This window comes from Cebus imitator, unplaced genomic scaffold, assembly GCF_001604975.1.
Source record: "Cebus imitator isolate Cc_AM_T3 unplaced genomic scaffold, Cebus_imitator-1.0 Scaffold348, whole genome shotgun sequence".
NCBI classification, from domain to species: Eukaryota; Metazoa; Chordata; class Mammalia; order Primates; family Cebidae; genus Cebus; species Cebus imitator.
In genome coordinates this window covers 1,870,677-1,887,127 of record NW_016107663.1, presented here as the reverse complement: position 1 = coordinate 1,887,127, position 16,451 = coordinate 1,870,677, and the positions used below count along the sequence as shown (strand labels likewise).

The 16,451-nt window shown below is 46.0% G+C and overlaps 1 protein-coding gene across 10 annotated transcripts in view; it reads right to left on the bottom strand.

The window, feature by feature from the left end:
- The window catches only part of NTRK3 (neurotrophic receptor tyrosine kinase 3), a 391,402-nt gene that overhangs the window by 92,629 nt on the left and 282,322 nt on the right, over nucleotides 1-16,451 (bottom strand). For 3 of the 10 annotated variants that reach the window (XM_017506144.2, XM_037730504.1, XM_017506143.2), the window contains one exon: nucleotides 13,045-15,143. The exons of the other annotated variants lie outside the window; for them this stretch is intronic. In XM_017506144.2, the coding sequence (XP_017361633.1) occupies nucleotides 15,025-15,143 (119 nt within the window). In that variant the 3' untranslated portion in view covers nucleotides 13,045-15,024. Of the gene's footprint in view, nucleotides 1-13,044; nucleotides 15,144-16,451 lie in introns of those variants that run through there. 10 annotated transcript variants of the gene reach the window in all.

The window sequence follows — 16,451 nt, the reverse complement described above, 5'->3', positions numbered from 1 at the left end:
AAAAAAAAAAAAAGCACATATCTTTATATTTGTTGGTATATAATTTGCTTAGATATAATTCATAAGGACACTCAGTAACAGAAATTAGTTGTGTGGTAATGGTAGCGGTACTAGGAACAACTGCAGATAAGGAACAGCTGAAAGCAGGGTAGTGCTCCCATTTTATAGACAGATCAATCTATCTATAGCAGTAATCTGAGATAAATAATGATAATACTTCAATAAAGTTTACATATATTATGTTTTATATATTATATATTTATTATATATTATGTATACGCATCATTGAGTTCATATATGCAAACTTTATTTCACATATTTATTATATGTATTTATGTATATATAAACTTTATTGAGGCATTATTTTACATACCATCAAATTCACCTATTTTAATGTAGAACTCAACAACAATTAGGAAATCTACTGAATGGCGTAATCATCAGGATAAATCAATTGTAGAACGTTCCTCACCCCAAGAAGGGCCGTGGGTCCATTTAGAGGGAATCCCTGCTTCCAACCCCAGCCTGAGGCAGCCGCTAATCTAATTTCTGTCTCTCCAGATTTGCCTCTTCTTGACATTGCATACAAATGGCATCATAGAAAATGGGATGTTTTGTGTCCAGCTACTTAGCATGTTTCTTTGAGATTCATCCATGTTGTGGCATGTATCAGTGCTTCCTTCCTTTTGATTGCTCAGTAGCAATCCATTGTGCGGTTACACCACATTTTCTCTTTCCATTTACCAGTGGATAAACATTGTGTTTTTCTACTTCTTGACTGTTATAAAAAATGCTGCTATGAACATTTCTGTGCAAGTTTATGTGTGTGTGTGTGTGTGTATGTATGTATTTTTTAAGCATGTGGTAAATATATCACTTATACAAATTTTTTTAACGTTGCGCAAGATCAGTTAAATTGCAAATGCAATCTTCTTTAAAAAAAGAGGTAGCAAAGTAATGTGTATGTGCATGTGCACACAGAATGATTTGATTCTGACAAATAAATAAGTACATAAAAAAGATGAGAAGGCAGAAAGCTAAAATGTTAACAGTGTTATCTCTGGGTGATGGGATGGTGGATAATTTATGTTTGTGTGCTTTTCTGTATTTCACTGAATTTTCTACTGTGAATATAAATTACTTTTGTAATCAGAAAAAAGCACAATGTTATTAAAAGTGTAAAAAAAAATCCTTCCTACTCAATTTCTCCAGGGTCTTTACCTTTCTGTGACCAACAGATATCCTCACAGTAGTGCACAAATGGGGAGCAAGGAAGGGGCAGCCCCTCTCTTTCCGTTATGATGCTGGTCACGGCATCCAGAAAGCTGCAGATCCCCAGTAAATACCAGTCAATTGTGGAGACCTCGAGATTGGTCTCTATGGCAACCGGGTGGGCCTGTAAGAGCATTGCCCCAATGTGGAGATGGTCCAGCAGGAAGAATCTCCACAATTATGTACTTCTAGCAGCCAGAGGTCACCAAACGACTGTGGTGTTTAGTTACCAGGCAACGGGGTCAGGATTTCCAAGACTTGAATACAGCTCTCTAAACAATGGAAACCTTAAAGTCTTAACTGACCGTTTTAATTATGCCATTCCTTGAACTGCCATTTTTATCTAATCATCTGCAGATCAATGTCATGATGCAGTATTTTTAAGAACTCCATTTAGGTCGGGCAAGGTGGCTCATACCTACAATCCCAGCACTTTGGGAGGCTGAGGTGGACGAATCACTTGAGGTCAGGAGTTCGAGACCAGCCTGGCCAACATGGTGAGACCCTGTCTCTACTATAAATACAAATATTTGCCAGGCATGGTGACAGACACCTGTAATCCTAGGTATTCAGAGACTGAGGCACAAGAATCACTTAAGCCATGGAGGTAGAGGTTGCAGTGAACCAAGATTGCACCACTATACTCCAGCCTGGGCGATAAAGCAAGGCTCCATCTCAAAAAAAAAGACCAAAAAAGAACTCCGTTTAGGAACTAGGTGCTAGGTGTCTTTCCTCTGTTTATCTCTCCCATAATTTCATCATACTGCTTCATAATGACTCACTTATCCATACCAGGCCTATTCCTTACATTTGAAGTACCTGGAACAAGGGAATAATTAGAAGCCCACATTTCATATGTCTAAAGATTTGGAAGTTATAAATCAAGCTAACACACTATAAATAAGGCATGTCCTATCCTCCTGCCCTGTGAAATTGATTTTCAGGATGGCCTGAAGGGCCAGGTCTGACTTCCGGTGTCTCTGGTTCCTTGGAACCGTGAGTGGAGACACATGGTGCTAGCGAGTTGGCCCCAGCCTGTTCCCTTCTCTTCCACCTCCGTCCTGCGTCCCACAGTGAAAGGGGTCCCACGTACGTATGTGTGCACACTAAGCCTGCAACTCCATCTTCCTCTAACTGCCCCCCGCATACTCTCGATGTTCCCACTGCCCCCATACAGTAATCCTTTGGCCAACTTTTGGGCTTAGCAGTGCACACACCTGCAGTGCAGCCCACCCTTAGAACAGACCGATGAGGAAAGCTGCACATGTCCCAGAGGAAAGCTGAGAGCTGTTTGGGTAAGGAATTCTGGTTTAGGAAATAAAACATTGTTCAGAAGGAAGGTGGGGTGTGGGCTCCATGTGGTCCCTTCCCATGGCCCTAGGACTCTTGGTAGCTGAAGGAGGGCCTTAAAAAGTGAGGAGGTCCCTCTTACTCAAGACTAATGCTGGTCTGTAGTCTCGTTAGACCGCGAGTTCTCAACCTTGACACTGTTGGCATTTGGGGCTGGATAATTCTTTATTGTGGGGGGCTGTCAGAAGCAGCCATCCTCAGTTGTCACAACCAAAAATGTCTCTACACATGTCCTCTGGGGGACAAGATCACCCCCAATGGAAAGCCACTGCACAGGACAATAAAGCTCTTGAAGGCAGGAAACACGACTGACTCACTTAGTAGCAGAGTGTGTGGCACAGAGTGGACGCCCCAGATACGTTTGAAGAATGAGTCAATGAAGCAACATTTGCTCATGATCTCAGAGGTATTCCTTGAAAGACCCTATTCTGGTGGCATTGTGAAATAATCCCACAGAAGAGCAGTTCTCGCTCCCTGGGGTATAAATGATGAACAGGAAGAGGCACAAACACTGTCACCCACGTAGGACCTCATGATGAGACAGGTCCCTCTGCGGGGTGGTGTGCTGGGTGCTACACGGAGTTAACCTAAGGAAGCTCCGTAGACATTAAAGCGTTTCATAATCCAATCTTCCTATACCAAAGCTGCCCAGCTTAGGAGAAAGAGGAAGAAGGTGCCAGGGTATCTAAACTTAAGTAGGCACTCCCATGGGTCCTGGCTGGAGCACTGCCAGCCCCACATGTTCCTTAAACAAGTCCAAATGTGATGCACAGTGAGAGCTACAGTACACATGAAGGGATGCCCAACCAGCAAGGTGCTACTTACGAATTCTCTCATCCCCTTGCATTCATACCTCCTGCTCTCAATAATGGGATTTTGCAAATCTTGTTCGTGCTGAGTCTCTTCAATCAGCCAATAATGTTTACTGTTACATCAAGCCCATGTTCTTCTCCAGAGCAAGCAAACAGCCCCCACTCTGTTTTCTTAATAATAGGTGAAGTCCTTCTTGTATATTTTCCACATTCCCAGCAACTGAACATGCAGGGTTGTATCCAGTTTCCCTTAAGTGAACACCCATGGGGCAGTCAGTGATGTTTGAATCCGGAAATGGAATTCTGACAGACTCCTACACCTGGATCAAAGTCCATGACTGGCAGATTTCCCTGGCTCCAAGGGGACCTAGGTTTGATTTCAGAATCTGCTTGTGCCTGTTTTCCCTAGAGCAGCCGTTCTCAAAATGGTCCAAAGGTCCCCGGTGGGCTCAAGACCCTTTCAGGAGATTCATGTGTCAAAACTATTTTACTACCAATAGTAAGATAGTGTATGCCTTATTTCACTCTCGTGTCTCACAGGTATTATTCATGAAGTTGTCCAGTGGTTTCCAGACATGTGATGGTGTCATCATCACGACACCTAAATGGGATGTGTGTGTATGCTTGAGCATCTAAGTTATACTCAGTTTTAATTTTAAATACAGGGAATATGATGGACATAACCTATGGAAAGAAATGATATTTGGAATTTCTATGACTTTTAAGTGTAAAGAGGTACCCAAACCAAAAACTTTGAGAACCACTTCCCTAGAGCAATGGTGCCAGTCTAACTTCCACATCATAGCAAGTAGAGAGTGGAGGAAAAACATTTCAAAGACCTTTCTGGGAGGTAGAGTAAGTTAGTGAGGGTAAAAATATGTACATTTTCAGAGTTTTATAACAGGAGTGTCACTGTGACATTTTAACAGCAAAATGTTCTCTAGGTTCTTCAAGGTAGAAAAAAACAGGTTTAGGAAAGAAACAAGAGTATTGTTATCTTCAACCAAAGCAATACCTCCCAAATACAGTATCACTTGTTTGGAGGTCTACTGATGATCTGATTTGCACTTGGACTAGTCTCACCTCATCATCCCCAAACTGATCAAAAGTTGGCTCCATGTGTTTTCACCTCCCAGAATGTTGTCAAGGGTAGGTAAAAACAATTAGGAGAGTGACCGAGAGCGTGTTTGTACCATGTGTAGAGATGGAAGAGTGTGTGAGTTCTTGCCATTTTAATTTTAACTGCAATTTGGGGATTATTGGTGAATTTCAATTACCCATGCTATAGAATCAGGATATAATTATCAACATAAAGTATTCATTTTATCACTGACCAAAATAAACAGAGAAAAGAACCCATTCCCCCCAGCTTTGCCACCAATCCTTCAATCACTGTTTACGTAACCTTTTAACATTTTTTACTTCTTTATCCTCTCACATAATATAGATGCTATCCCCCCACTCTCTGCCAGGTACCAAGGTATTCTGAACACAATGGAGTCATCCTTCATACGCCCAGCATACTCAGAAGAGGCATAGGACAATCATCTTCATCTTTCAGAGGGAACAAATGAGAGATGAAATTCACCTTCCCAAATCTACATGGCCAATTAGTGCCCAGGCCCAAACTAAGATGCTTCCCGCCCATATCAGAGCGGGGGTCTCCCAAATCCCTGCTTGAAGAGGTAAACAGTTTGGAAATTCACAGGGCTGGAAAGAGTTACTGAAGGATGTGCTAGAGTCCCTTTAAGGGACAGATATAACTCCTGCTTTGTGCAAATGTCATTTCTAGAAATTGTCTCCCCCAACTCACATATCGAAGGACATGAATTTTCTTGATTGAAATGATAATAGCAATAATAATAATACTAATAAACAGCTCAAGTAGAGCTCAATACCATGTCACTTACAAAAGAATTTTACCCGTTCAAGGCTGGGGCGGCTAAATGATGGCCATAAACTACCATGCAAAGCCAGGCCACTTCTCTACAGCCTGCTTACATCTTCTGTGATATAAATAATTCAGAGTTTTCCCTTTCTCTTAAATATCACAAAACCAAGTCAGAATCTTTATGTGAAGGATTCTGCTGCGTCCCTCTCTCCCTCCTCCTCTCCCTCCCTAGCCATCCAAGGCAACTCCCTGGAGAATGACCCTTCAAACTTTAACATTTATTCTTTGACATTTCAGACTATTTGTTAGGCAGAGCTGCCTTCTTGAGATCAAAGTCGGAAAATCTTGCCAAGAACTCCCGCTTGGCCCTGTCCAACTGTGACAGAGAGGGTCTATTAACCCCCAAGCATCTGCTTCCATCCTCATCCACAGAAATCCACTGATCCTCACCCAAAGGGGCAGCCATCTCTCTCACTCTGTTCGCCTGATACACAACACATACAGAAAGGAGAGAAGGACCAAGAACCAAAAGACGTCCTCCACTAAGAGACAATAGTGACTCATGGGGACACGGCATTTGGGGCATCTGTCCAGGCAGGGTCTTTTACACGAGGATCAGCAAACTCTACTAGCTACTCAGAGACAAATATGGAACAAGGAAAGGTAACTTACCCCATGCCATTTTGCTAGTGGTAGAGTTGACACTGGGATCCAGGTCTTCACTGCTGTGTGCTACCACTAGACGATGTCACCTCCACCAGCCTGGGCAGACGGCCAGGTTTAATGCTGAAGTCTCAAGCTCTTACGTGAAATGACTTACCATCTTCTTCTGAGATATCACAGTGAAGGTTTCCTGATCTTCACAAGAGTATCTATCCATCAGCAACCAGAATTTTTTTCTGACTCTATGTAGAAGGCAGAAGTGAGGGCTGAGCCTACAGCTGGGTAGAGTGCTGGGTGTGGTAGTTTCTTGAATACGAAGGTGGGTGGTTGACAACATCTTGCTTGATTCTTCTTTAAAAGCTTCTGACCACACCATAACCCAGTGTTTTCTAACATGTGTGTGCTGAGTCCATTGAAAGGTATTAAGCGAAGAATGTTTTGTGTTTAATTAGAATCGGAAAGTGGTAGAATCAGTTTTATTTACAGCAGGGCTTCTTGGGGCCTTTCATTTCCTAACGCAAACTGTGAATCTCTAAGGGCTGGTCATACTGTGCAATGTTCTCCAACGTTCTCTGAAGGATCCTTGGCATATCATGAGAGTAAGGGGAGAGATTGCTGCAGACGATAAAAAGGGAGCACTTGAACCTTACAGCATCATTTATCTAATAACTGGAGGAAGAGGAAAAGGTTTTTCTGCAAGTTGGGGATTTCAAATTAAGGGAGAACCATATTGCAGGCACTGAAGCTCTGCCCAGAAAACTGACCAGTTCATGCAGAATAACAGTTGGTCAAGTGATTGACCCAAGACAATTATTAACATGGCCAAAGACACCCTCCTGAAAATGCACAGTGGGGATATTCTGGTCTTCTTAACGATTAGGTTGGCCATTTGGTATCAGAGGTACTATGCAGCAATCTCCTGTTATGGTAGCAAGAAATGCCAAATTGACAGCCATAAAGATTGAACGATTCTGAGTCATTTAAACATGAACTTAGAATTTAAATTCTCCCAAGAAGGACATTCTTGGAATATGTTCTATATTGGTGGTGCCTCCCTTGCTGCCCACTGACAGTGGGAGGGAACAGACTCAAGTTTTCCCTGGCTGGCTCTGTATCTGGCTTCCTCTGAAGCAAAAGGCCTCAGTTAAGAGCTATGGCCCCCAGATGGGGTAATCAGAGAACGTCACGGATCCTGGCTGTGCCCTTCTGGCCAGGGCACGCTGTCAGGGATTAGCACTCATGACAGAAGTTGTTTGAGATTTACTCTCAAGTTCTCTGCCATGTGAATTTTCTTTCAGAATTAATAGCAAGAGCATCCAGAGGTTCTGATATAATTCATACACTAGATTTAGTGAGTATCTAGCCAGTACCCTGGAATGTCCCTTCTGACTCTTCCTTAACTTTGGCAGCAAGAGGACAGAGCTTGGAGATTGCTTGTCTGACCAGTGCTGGGAAAGACTAGAAATTAGAGAGCCTTTGTAAGGTGCAAAGGTCCCTTGTGTCACAGAGGCTGGACCCTTTCAGCTTAAAACTCGAGAACCCTCCATGTCATGTTCTCCTGACATGCTTACGACATCTCCCTAGGCCTGTGCAGCTGCTAGGAACCATGTCACAGTCTCTCTGGACACGCCCCATCCCTGGAAGAGAGCATGTGCTCCCCATAGCTCCACACCCTCTCTTTTTATGAGAAGTGCATTTTAAGGTCAGGATTTCATGACTTTGGGCCAAAATCTATGGCAAGCGTTGCAGAGTCAAGAATGCCAAAATGTGATTTTTAAACGACATTTCGAGGACCCAGACAGACTGAAGATAATGTGAGCTTCAGAGTGAGAACATAGGTGGCCTATCAGGACTCTGTAAAGGAGGCACCACCAGGCCATATTAGACAGCAGTGAAGTTACTTTCCACTTCACCGGGGCTAAGTCCTTGTCCTTCTCACTGCAGAATCAACTCGAGGACAAGGGAGGGAAGGATGTGTCTTTTTCAGGGAAACAGGCCGCTTGCTCCACTGAGGCCCCTAAAGACAGAGCTAGGCTTCATTGTGCTGCCATGGTAACAGTACACAGGTGGCAGAAACCAGGGCAAAGACAGCCATGAAGACAAGTTGGTCATCACTGCAAGCCACCAAGGCCTCCAGCATTACTTACCAAAGTCAGGTTTGGTAGTGTTTTCCGAGCTGACATGATGTCCTATCCCTCAAACTTGGATGAAGGCAAAAGTCAGGGACTGCCACTCTGGAATGCATGCCTTTGGGTGGCCTCCGTCCTTGCTCTGCAAACCCTCTTTGCAGCTGAGCAGGGGATTTTGACCACCCCTCCGAACTCAAATGTTACTTGACATTACTCTTAGGGCATGAAGTGAGATCTGCTCACGGGTGTTGGCTCTCAGAAAAGCCAAGTTCCATTCTTCTTGACTTATGCCACATGCCCCAATCTCCACCCATAGGTAAATCAAAGTCAAATTCATCTATCTCAGAGAGGCTCTGAGAGGCTCCTACTGGCAGAGGATCAGGAGAAAACACCATGATCCTGAGAAGGCCAGGTGTCCATCTGGTCCCATGTGGAAGGCTCGTGCATCTTGGCTTCAAAGTCCCATCAGAGCCCTGAGCTAAGATTTCTCTACCCCAGAGTACCAAGTTCCTTCCCAGATACAACCCACGCAGACCTGGGCTGGAGGCCATTGACATCAAATCTTCCCCATCAGTACCTTCTGCATCCCTGTGGGGTCTGTGCTCCTCAGAAGTCCTCCTGTCTTTCTTGTTCCCTTCTCTCAAAGCAGAGCATGCCCCAGTCAAAGGTTTGCCTCTAATATCTTCCTTGCTCCCCTCGTGTCTGTCAATCCTCACCATTCCTGGACCAGGAGCATACAGAACATTTGAGCAACGCATTCACATCCACCCAGAACTCAAGCATAATGAAGAAGGAAGATCTAGCTCTCTGGGCACAAACACCCAGATATTTTGTGACACAAGGACGAAGTGCCCAGATGAAAGGGGACAAAAATGCAGAGGGGTGTTAGACCTTATCACCCAAGCAGAAATCTCTTCCCTCAGCAAGACGTAATTTCAAGGGAAATGGGGGTCACTCTATGGAAGTTTTATCCACTAGCAGGAGAAACTGGAACAAAAGTCCTACCCAAGAGGACCTCAGAATCCTGATGGAATTTCAGAAACACCCAAAAAAGTAGACAAGGGACTTGTCTCTTGCCAGCACGTCTCCTTCAACTCACTTTTGGGTTCAAGTAGGGTTGAAGGAGTCTTATTTAGCTCTGGAAATATATTGTCAGATCTAGGCTGAGGTTTTCTTGTGAGGTGGGAAGTACAGGGGGTGGTAACAGGATTTCTAAAGGCAAAATGCAGAACCAGAGCTATCCAAGGAATCTGGAGGCTGCAAGCAGCTTCGCCCACATCAGCCAGCATTAAAGAGTGGAAATGTGGGGGGTGGGGGAGAGCTGGGAGGGAGGAGAAGGAGTGCTCCAGGCCCTTGCTGGACAGTCCAGATGGAAGCCAGACTCCCCATTGTTCTCCACCCTCCTCCCACCTCCGCTGTCATGCTTAAGAGTTTTCCCTGGGCCCTTCCCAGGGAAGACTCTGAGCAGCCAGCATCACCCTCTCCCTCCCCTCCCATCTCTCCCTCCCTGCCACCTTCATTTTGCTCTTGCTTTCAGAGTCACGCTGGTAGCGATGTGTGAGTCTGGCCAGAGCACAGGAGTCAGTAAACCCTGAAGGAACGAAGGCTCCGGCTCTTCGCCTAATCCACGTCTGGCTCCATGCAGAAAGCTACACAACAGTGAAGTCGTCCTGCATTGATCTCCCCGCTCCTGAGCTTTCCTGCGGCATCCAACCCTCCCTTGCCGCCTCACCGTTGTATCTGAGATGCTTGATTCTTTGCTCATGCCTGGGCTTGACCTGAGGGAACCGGGACGAGCCAGGGGATATGTCACAGCCCGGTGCTGTGCTGCGGTCACACCTGTGGCTGGGGAGGTAGAGGTGAGGATGTGGCTGCTGGCAGCTTGGCTTCAGAAAGGGATTCCCACACAAAAGACAAGACAGAGGTGGCTAGAGGCCAGCTTCTTGACTTCCAAATTGAGTCTGCTTAGTGTCTGGTCTTTTTTGGGTGAGCGCTGCATGGCTGAGCTTGGACCTATCAGGAGGTCTTTGAGGTGGGTTGAAGAAAGGTGAAGTGGCAGTGGGTTGTCAGACAAGGCCCTTTTTTCTACCACCTTCCGGTCTGAAGCCGCTCACCCTTGCACAGACCTGGGCAGCCTCACCTGCCATCCTAAGGATCAGGTTGCTGTCATCCAACAAGTCCTCCCCAATATCAAAGAGGTCATCATTGCGTGGGAATCTCACCAACTGTAAGACAGGTGATTAATCTGAGATCTAAGCCCAACCACGCTTTCATGCACCCCAAGTTACAATAAGAGAGGAAGGGACATTGCAGATATTCTTTTCTAGTCTTTAAAATCATCCTGTTCCAGTGGTTTCAGAAGGAAGTCAGGGATGGCGTCCAGCTCTGCAGATGCCAGAAAAGACTTCTCTGTCTTAGGAGTGGAGTGGGGTTGGGGGGAGCTATGATTGTGGAGCACCCCCATGACTGTAGCCTTCCAGGAGCTGAAGATGTGCTCCTGGGGGTCAGCAGAGTGGCCAAAAGCATTCTGAGGTCAGGAAGGCCCCTTGTTAGTCTTAGTTCTGTCCATTTCAAGCTGTGTAAACCTGGGCCAGTTATTCAACCTTTCTGAGCTTCAGCTTCTTTGTGGGTAAAATGTGCCTGGTTCTGAGTCAGTGCTGCATAAGGTACATAGTATTATTATTATTATTAATGTCCCACAGTAAACCCATTCTTGGGAGCGTGGCAGCCAGTTCCAGAACCTGGTCATGTAATGCTACTGAAAGACTCCAGCCTCTCCAGTGCATGTTCCTGGAATGTATTACATCGAATTTCACCTTGCTCCACAAGATCTTATGGGTACAGTTGAGTTTCTCATTCTCTAAGCTTCAGAACCAGCACCTGTCAACCACCCCTCTGGAATGAAGATCCAGAGAGCACCTGGCAAGTACCACGTTCATGAACTGAGCCAGCTGTGAACCTGTGCAGCACTAAAATGCAGGACCAAAATGTAAACTTAAGGTCTAAGAAAGCTACTGTGAAATCCTGTTGGTGAGATTCAAATGCAGGAGGTTGGGAGCTACAGGACTGGCTGGTTCCCTGAGCCACCCTAAACTGAAGCCAGTCCAAACCATCATCTTTCTGGGCTGATTTCAGCTCTCCACATCTGCCCTATGCCAGCTCTGAGTGCCCTAGTGGCACCAACACTGGGGTAAATGCCATGAGACTTCAACAACTAGCAGGAAAACGTGGAAAGCAGAGGCCTAGACTTCAGCCAGGAACTTCGGCCAGTTCCTCATTCTGCCAAGCAACTTTTCCACAGCACCCCGTGGTCTTCACAGCCTCCTCCCCTGGCAGTTCAGACCTTCCACTCTGCTAGGATCTTTTCACTCATGGCACAAGACCTTGCGTCATTCTTTATAGACAAAATGGAAGCCACCAGACAAGGACTCCCTCACTTTCTTGCCCTATAGCCTCAAAAAGACATTCTGAATCCTTTCCTCTTCTTGTCTCCTGCTATATGGGAAGAGCACTCCCTCCATGAGGCCAGTGCTATCCCTTCCTCCCGAGCTGTGGATACTTTTCTCTCCCATATTCGCAGGGGCCATTTTTACCCATTGTCTCTTCCCCCAAACACCGACAAGCTCCAATCATCAGAACAAAACAAAGCTCAAATCCCTCCTATATTAAAAATGAAAGTTCTCCCTTGAACCAGCACATCTCCTCGTGGTCCCAAGGACAGTCCCAACCCTTTGGGCATTCCTGTTCCAACTCTTTCTCCCTGGAACCCTTGAGAAGGGAAAAACGTAGAGTTTGGTCCACCCCTCATCCAGGCCACTCTAGAGAGCAGGAACTTCCATTTATCATAAGGGACTCTCAAGCCAAACTGCACTTAAATAAAAGATAAAGTGAGGGTACATAAGAAAGCAGCAACCTGGTCTGATCAACTTCCTGTCGGACTTGAACACGAGCCCTTCTGTGTTACTTTACTTGCCTCACCTCTTCTTCCTCAGAGACTGAGCTCCAACAAGAGTTACTGGGGCCTCGTCAAGCATCCGGCTCCACCCAGGAACCCTTTCCCAGCCCACATCCTCCATTCTTGCTCCATCTCTCCTGCATACAGAGCCTCACAGTGTCCTCCCCTCCTAAAAGGAAGAGGGCAAGTTACAGGAAGCATTTCAGCTCTTCTAGCTGCAGCAGCGCCAGGGTCCAAGGGTGCACAGATGTGTCAGTTCATCCAAACATTTTACTCCTTGGCCTTTCTCTCCTGGCAGCCCACGTGGAATGTGCCATGAGAGTTTGGCTCACACGTGTGTGTGTGTGTGTGTGTGTGTGTGTATGAAAAGGGGCATGTCTCTGAGTGACAAGGGTGTTGATCTGTAAGCCCAAAGCCCCATCCTTTCTTGGACAAGGTCACTTTCCCAATATCCACAGGGAGCATATAAAACTACTCCATCCCTGGGAAAGTCCCATTGGCTTTGCTCGTGCACCAAAGATAAAGGATCCCCAACTCCACTCCCAGGCACCCTCACATATCAGCCCCTTTCTGGAGAGAAGATTTCTGTGAGCCTTGGCTGCTCAGACAACAGAACATGACCCAGATACCAAGCGAGTGAGGGTCTCAGTGGCCCAAGCAGTGTCTGTAGAAGTCAGCTTTGAGTTTTGCTTTCACCTCTCACACTGTGTGACCCTGGGTAACCATTCAACCTCTCTGAGCCTCTAATTCTTTCTCAATAAGATGAAAAAGCACTTTGCTGTATGAGCCTAACCTATCTGGAAGACTCTCAATGAAAGCAACCAATGGAACAGATTGTGAATACCTTTGTAAACATAGAACTTCACTTAAAAACTTTTTAAAAAGAGTAACAGGAAAAAATGCTGGTAGCCTGGAACTTCTGTATTTGTAATGTTTTTGCAAAATTTCCAAATAAGAGGTCTGATTCAGTCATTTCATTAGAAAATAAAGTGTTTATTAAGAAACTATACACTGAACACTCCTATAAGTCTCTGTGGAAACACAATGCCCCATTGTCATAGCACAAGATGAGGAACATGGCAGAATAAAAGATGCGGGAATGGATGGAGCCTGGGAGGCTGGAAATGAGGTAATGATTTACAATAATTAAAAAACATCATCCTCGAGCTTACTCCTTAAAGCCACACTTGGGAGGAGGCCCTGGACCCAAAGCATCAGCAGGGCATCATGGGGAACAGCCTGACATGGAACAATGGAGAGCAGGATGAGGAGAGCTGGAGGGGGCGAGATAAACACACACCTGGAGCCCTGGAAAGAAGCTGAACTCCCAGGTGATACTCTGGAGGCCACCCCAGATACTGGGCAAGAACTTGGAAAGCCTCATGTTTTTAAACCCCATGGCGGCATCTGCAGAATCAAGCTGGGATCCTGACATGAAGAACCACCATCCATAGGACCCAAGAAGTAAAACCCTTAGGTGGGAATCTGAACTCCCAAATAAATTTGCCAAAGGCATAGACTCTATTCTCTATTTGTGAGCAACACCACCCCAAAACAATGGTGGGTTAAAACAACCACTTTTCCCCCCAGAAGCCCCCAGCAGGATGCTTCCAGTTTCATGCTCTCCACCATTAGGTGGGCAGCCTATGCTGACTTCACACAATGGAGGCCCCATGGGCTGGGGAGCCAGAAGTCTACTCCACCAGCGTGTCAGCAAATACAGGGGAGTTTCAGGCCCTATAAATGTGCCTTTCCTACTGAAGAACGGAAAGTCACCCCCTTCCCTCTCCTCAGTGGATCAGGTTGAAAATGGGGTAAGCTAGCCCCCTCTTTGGAAGAGGGTGGCCATGGAGTAAGGCATGAATCAAAGCAAGCAAAGAAAACACACATATTGACCAGAGAACAGGAGGACACTTCCATTGGTGCCATGAGAGGGGCTGGAGGAGGCCAAGTTTTACTTCTCTTCCCCTTCAGTTCATCTTGACCTTGAAATGCTGATTCCATTGGGTTCCAAAAGTTCTCAGAGTCAAGAATAAGTGGAAGTAGGGGAAGAGAGCCAATCCCGGGATCATGGGCTGGCAGGAAGGGCCTTGGTCCCTGATCCCCTTGGTCCCTTGTGGTCCTATTAGGATGGCCAGTTCATGGGCAAAACCCTCCTGCAGCCAAAGCTTGTCGGAACTGCAGATCTAAGGGTCCAGGAAGAGCCTGGAGAAACTCTCCTATGCAAGGAGTTTTCTAATATCGCACTCATTGTGAGCCATTCCAGAGAGAAGAGGAAGTAGGGGGCAAGTGTGTCCCAAAAAAGGATGATTTTTCCACCGAAAATCAAAATAAAAATGTAAAGTGATAGGTTTCCATTCTTTCCTCTGAGACCTAACTTGGTGCCAACACTTGAGCCTGGCTCCCCCTCCTCTTACCGCGCCGTCTCCGCCTCTGCTTAGGTGCTCTCTGTGACTCTTCCCCACTGGAGGCTGCAGGGCGACGAGGTCACTAAGAGGACAGCGTGGTATCCTGGGAGAGCCAGGGAGACCCCACGCTTCCAAGCAGGGAAAGCGAGGCTGGAGCATGGCTGGACTTCATCAGGCTTTCTTGTGATGGTTAGGTTGTTTTTGTAAACCAAGAGAATGGCTAGTGTGTTTAAAAGATGCTCCTGGTGCACAGGTTTTTAATTCTCTTGATTGGCTCTAAAGAAGGTGGCAGGAGCTGCCTCATAGGCCAGAAAAAAAGGAGCACAGTGATGATTGGAGGGAAGGGGCAACCCTGCCAGTGGTGGATGGGGGAAAACACCCATCTTGGTGGTGTTAAAGGGTGCCAGGGCCAGGGCACTGGTGGCTCATGCAGTTTCTACTTAGCATCCCTGGATCCAAAGAGAACAACGCCTAGAGCTTCCAACCTCTCAGAGGGCCCAGCCTACCAAGGTGACATCAAAACAAGGAGGCTTAAAAGGAGCTTTTAAAAGCCATGACGTCCTTTGCTGAAATAAACATTGACATCCTCAACATAGATGCCATGGTTAAGAGGCTTGGAATGTCCGGGAAGGCTTATTGGATTCAACATAATTTCTCTGAAACCTATAAAAAACAAAAAGAAAAAAAAACAGAAAAAGGCAAAATAAAGTAAAAACCAAAACCCCCAAAGAAGATTGAAACTAGGAGGGGAAATAGAGAGGGAGCTTGAAGGGGAAGAACTGTCAGCGAAAGGGAAGGATAGGAGGAGGGATTCACTTAAAACCCAGCATGGTCAGAGAAACTGGAAACATTCCATTTTGCTGCAGTCTCCACTGAACCGAGGAAGGGAGGGGAGCAAAACCCTGGAGGGCCTTGGATTGTCATGGAAGAGGAGGAGAGGTCTCATCTAAGTGGGCTTCGGTCTATAAGTGTCTTTCTGAAAGGAGGAGCCCCTGATGATGAGCTGAGGGGTGTGTGGGAGAAGGGGTATGGATGGTAGGGTCACTAAAGGGTTAAGAGACGGGAGGAGAAGGCTCTGCTTCCCCAGAGCTGATATTCTTTAGGGCTACCAAGGGGGCATTTCTAATTCTAGGAGCTAAAATTACATAGACCCCTTTTGATGACACCGGGAGGTGGGGGTGCCATACTCCCAAGTCTACAAGCTCCTTCTCATTGACCTTTTTGGCTCATGCCACAGGTCTGTGGAAGGTTTAGGGAATAATGGCTGATCTCTGAGCCTTGCCGTCTTTTGAAGTCTTACAGGGTAGGAAAATACCCTGGAGGAGTAACACTGGTGGCCCCCAGGCCACGTGCTGCCTCGATCAAGGAGGACTTCCAAGACAGCTCATTTCCTTTCTGGCCATACACCCATGGACTGAGTTAGGATGTCCTGAAAAATGAGCATTCCTGATAAAATCTCCAGAGATGTTGCTCAACTAACTACAGATTTAAAAAGTGTCTTAAAGAGCGTGTGTTTCATGTGTATGTTTGTGTTTGCATGTGTACACATGTATGTTTGCATGTATTTGTATGTTTACACATGTATTTGTGCATTTGTATGCATCTGCATGTGGATGTGTGCTTGCATGTGGATGTGTGTTTGCATGTGTGTTTGCATGCGTGTGAATGTATATGTGTGTGTGCGTTTGCATGTGGATGTGGATGTGTGTGCGGATATGTACACAGAGTAAGCCTGTCTTTTTATGGAGGCTATGCTCAGGAATGTAGCGGTCATAAGAGCCCTCTGGACATTGGGAATATGATGGGAAAAGCTTGAAACAAAATTTGATTGCATTGAGACTTTCCTCTCCTCCTGCCCAGGACATGTTAGGGACACAACAGGAGGTGGGGTCAGATTTGTGAAGACAGAGGAATCCTTTCTTGTCTATGATGTCATGTTTGGAGGGAGGCTCACTTTCAAGGTGAGATGTT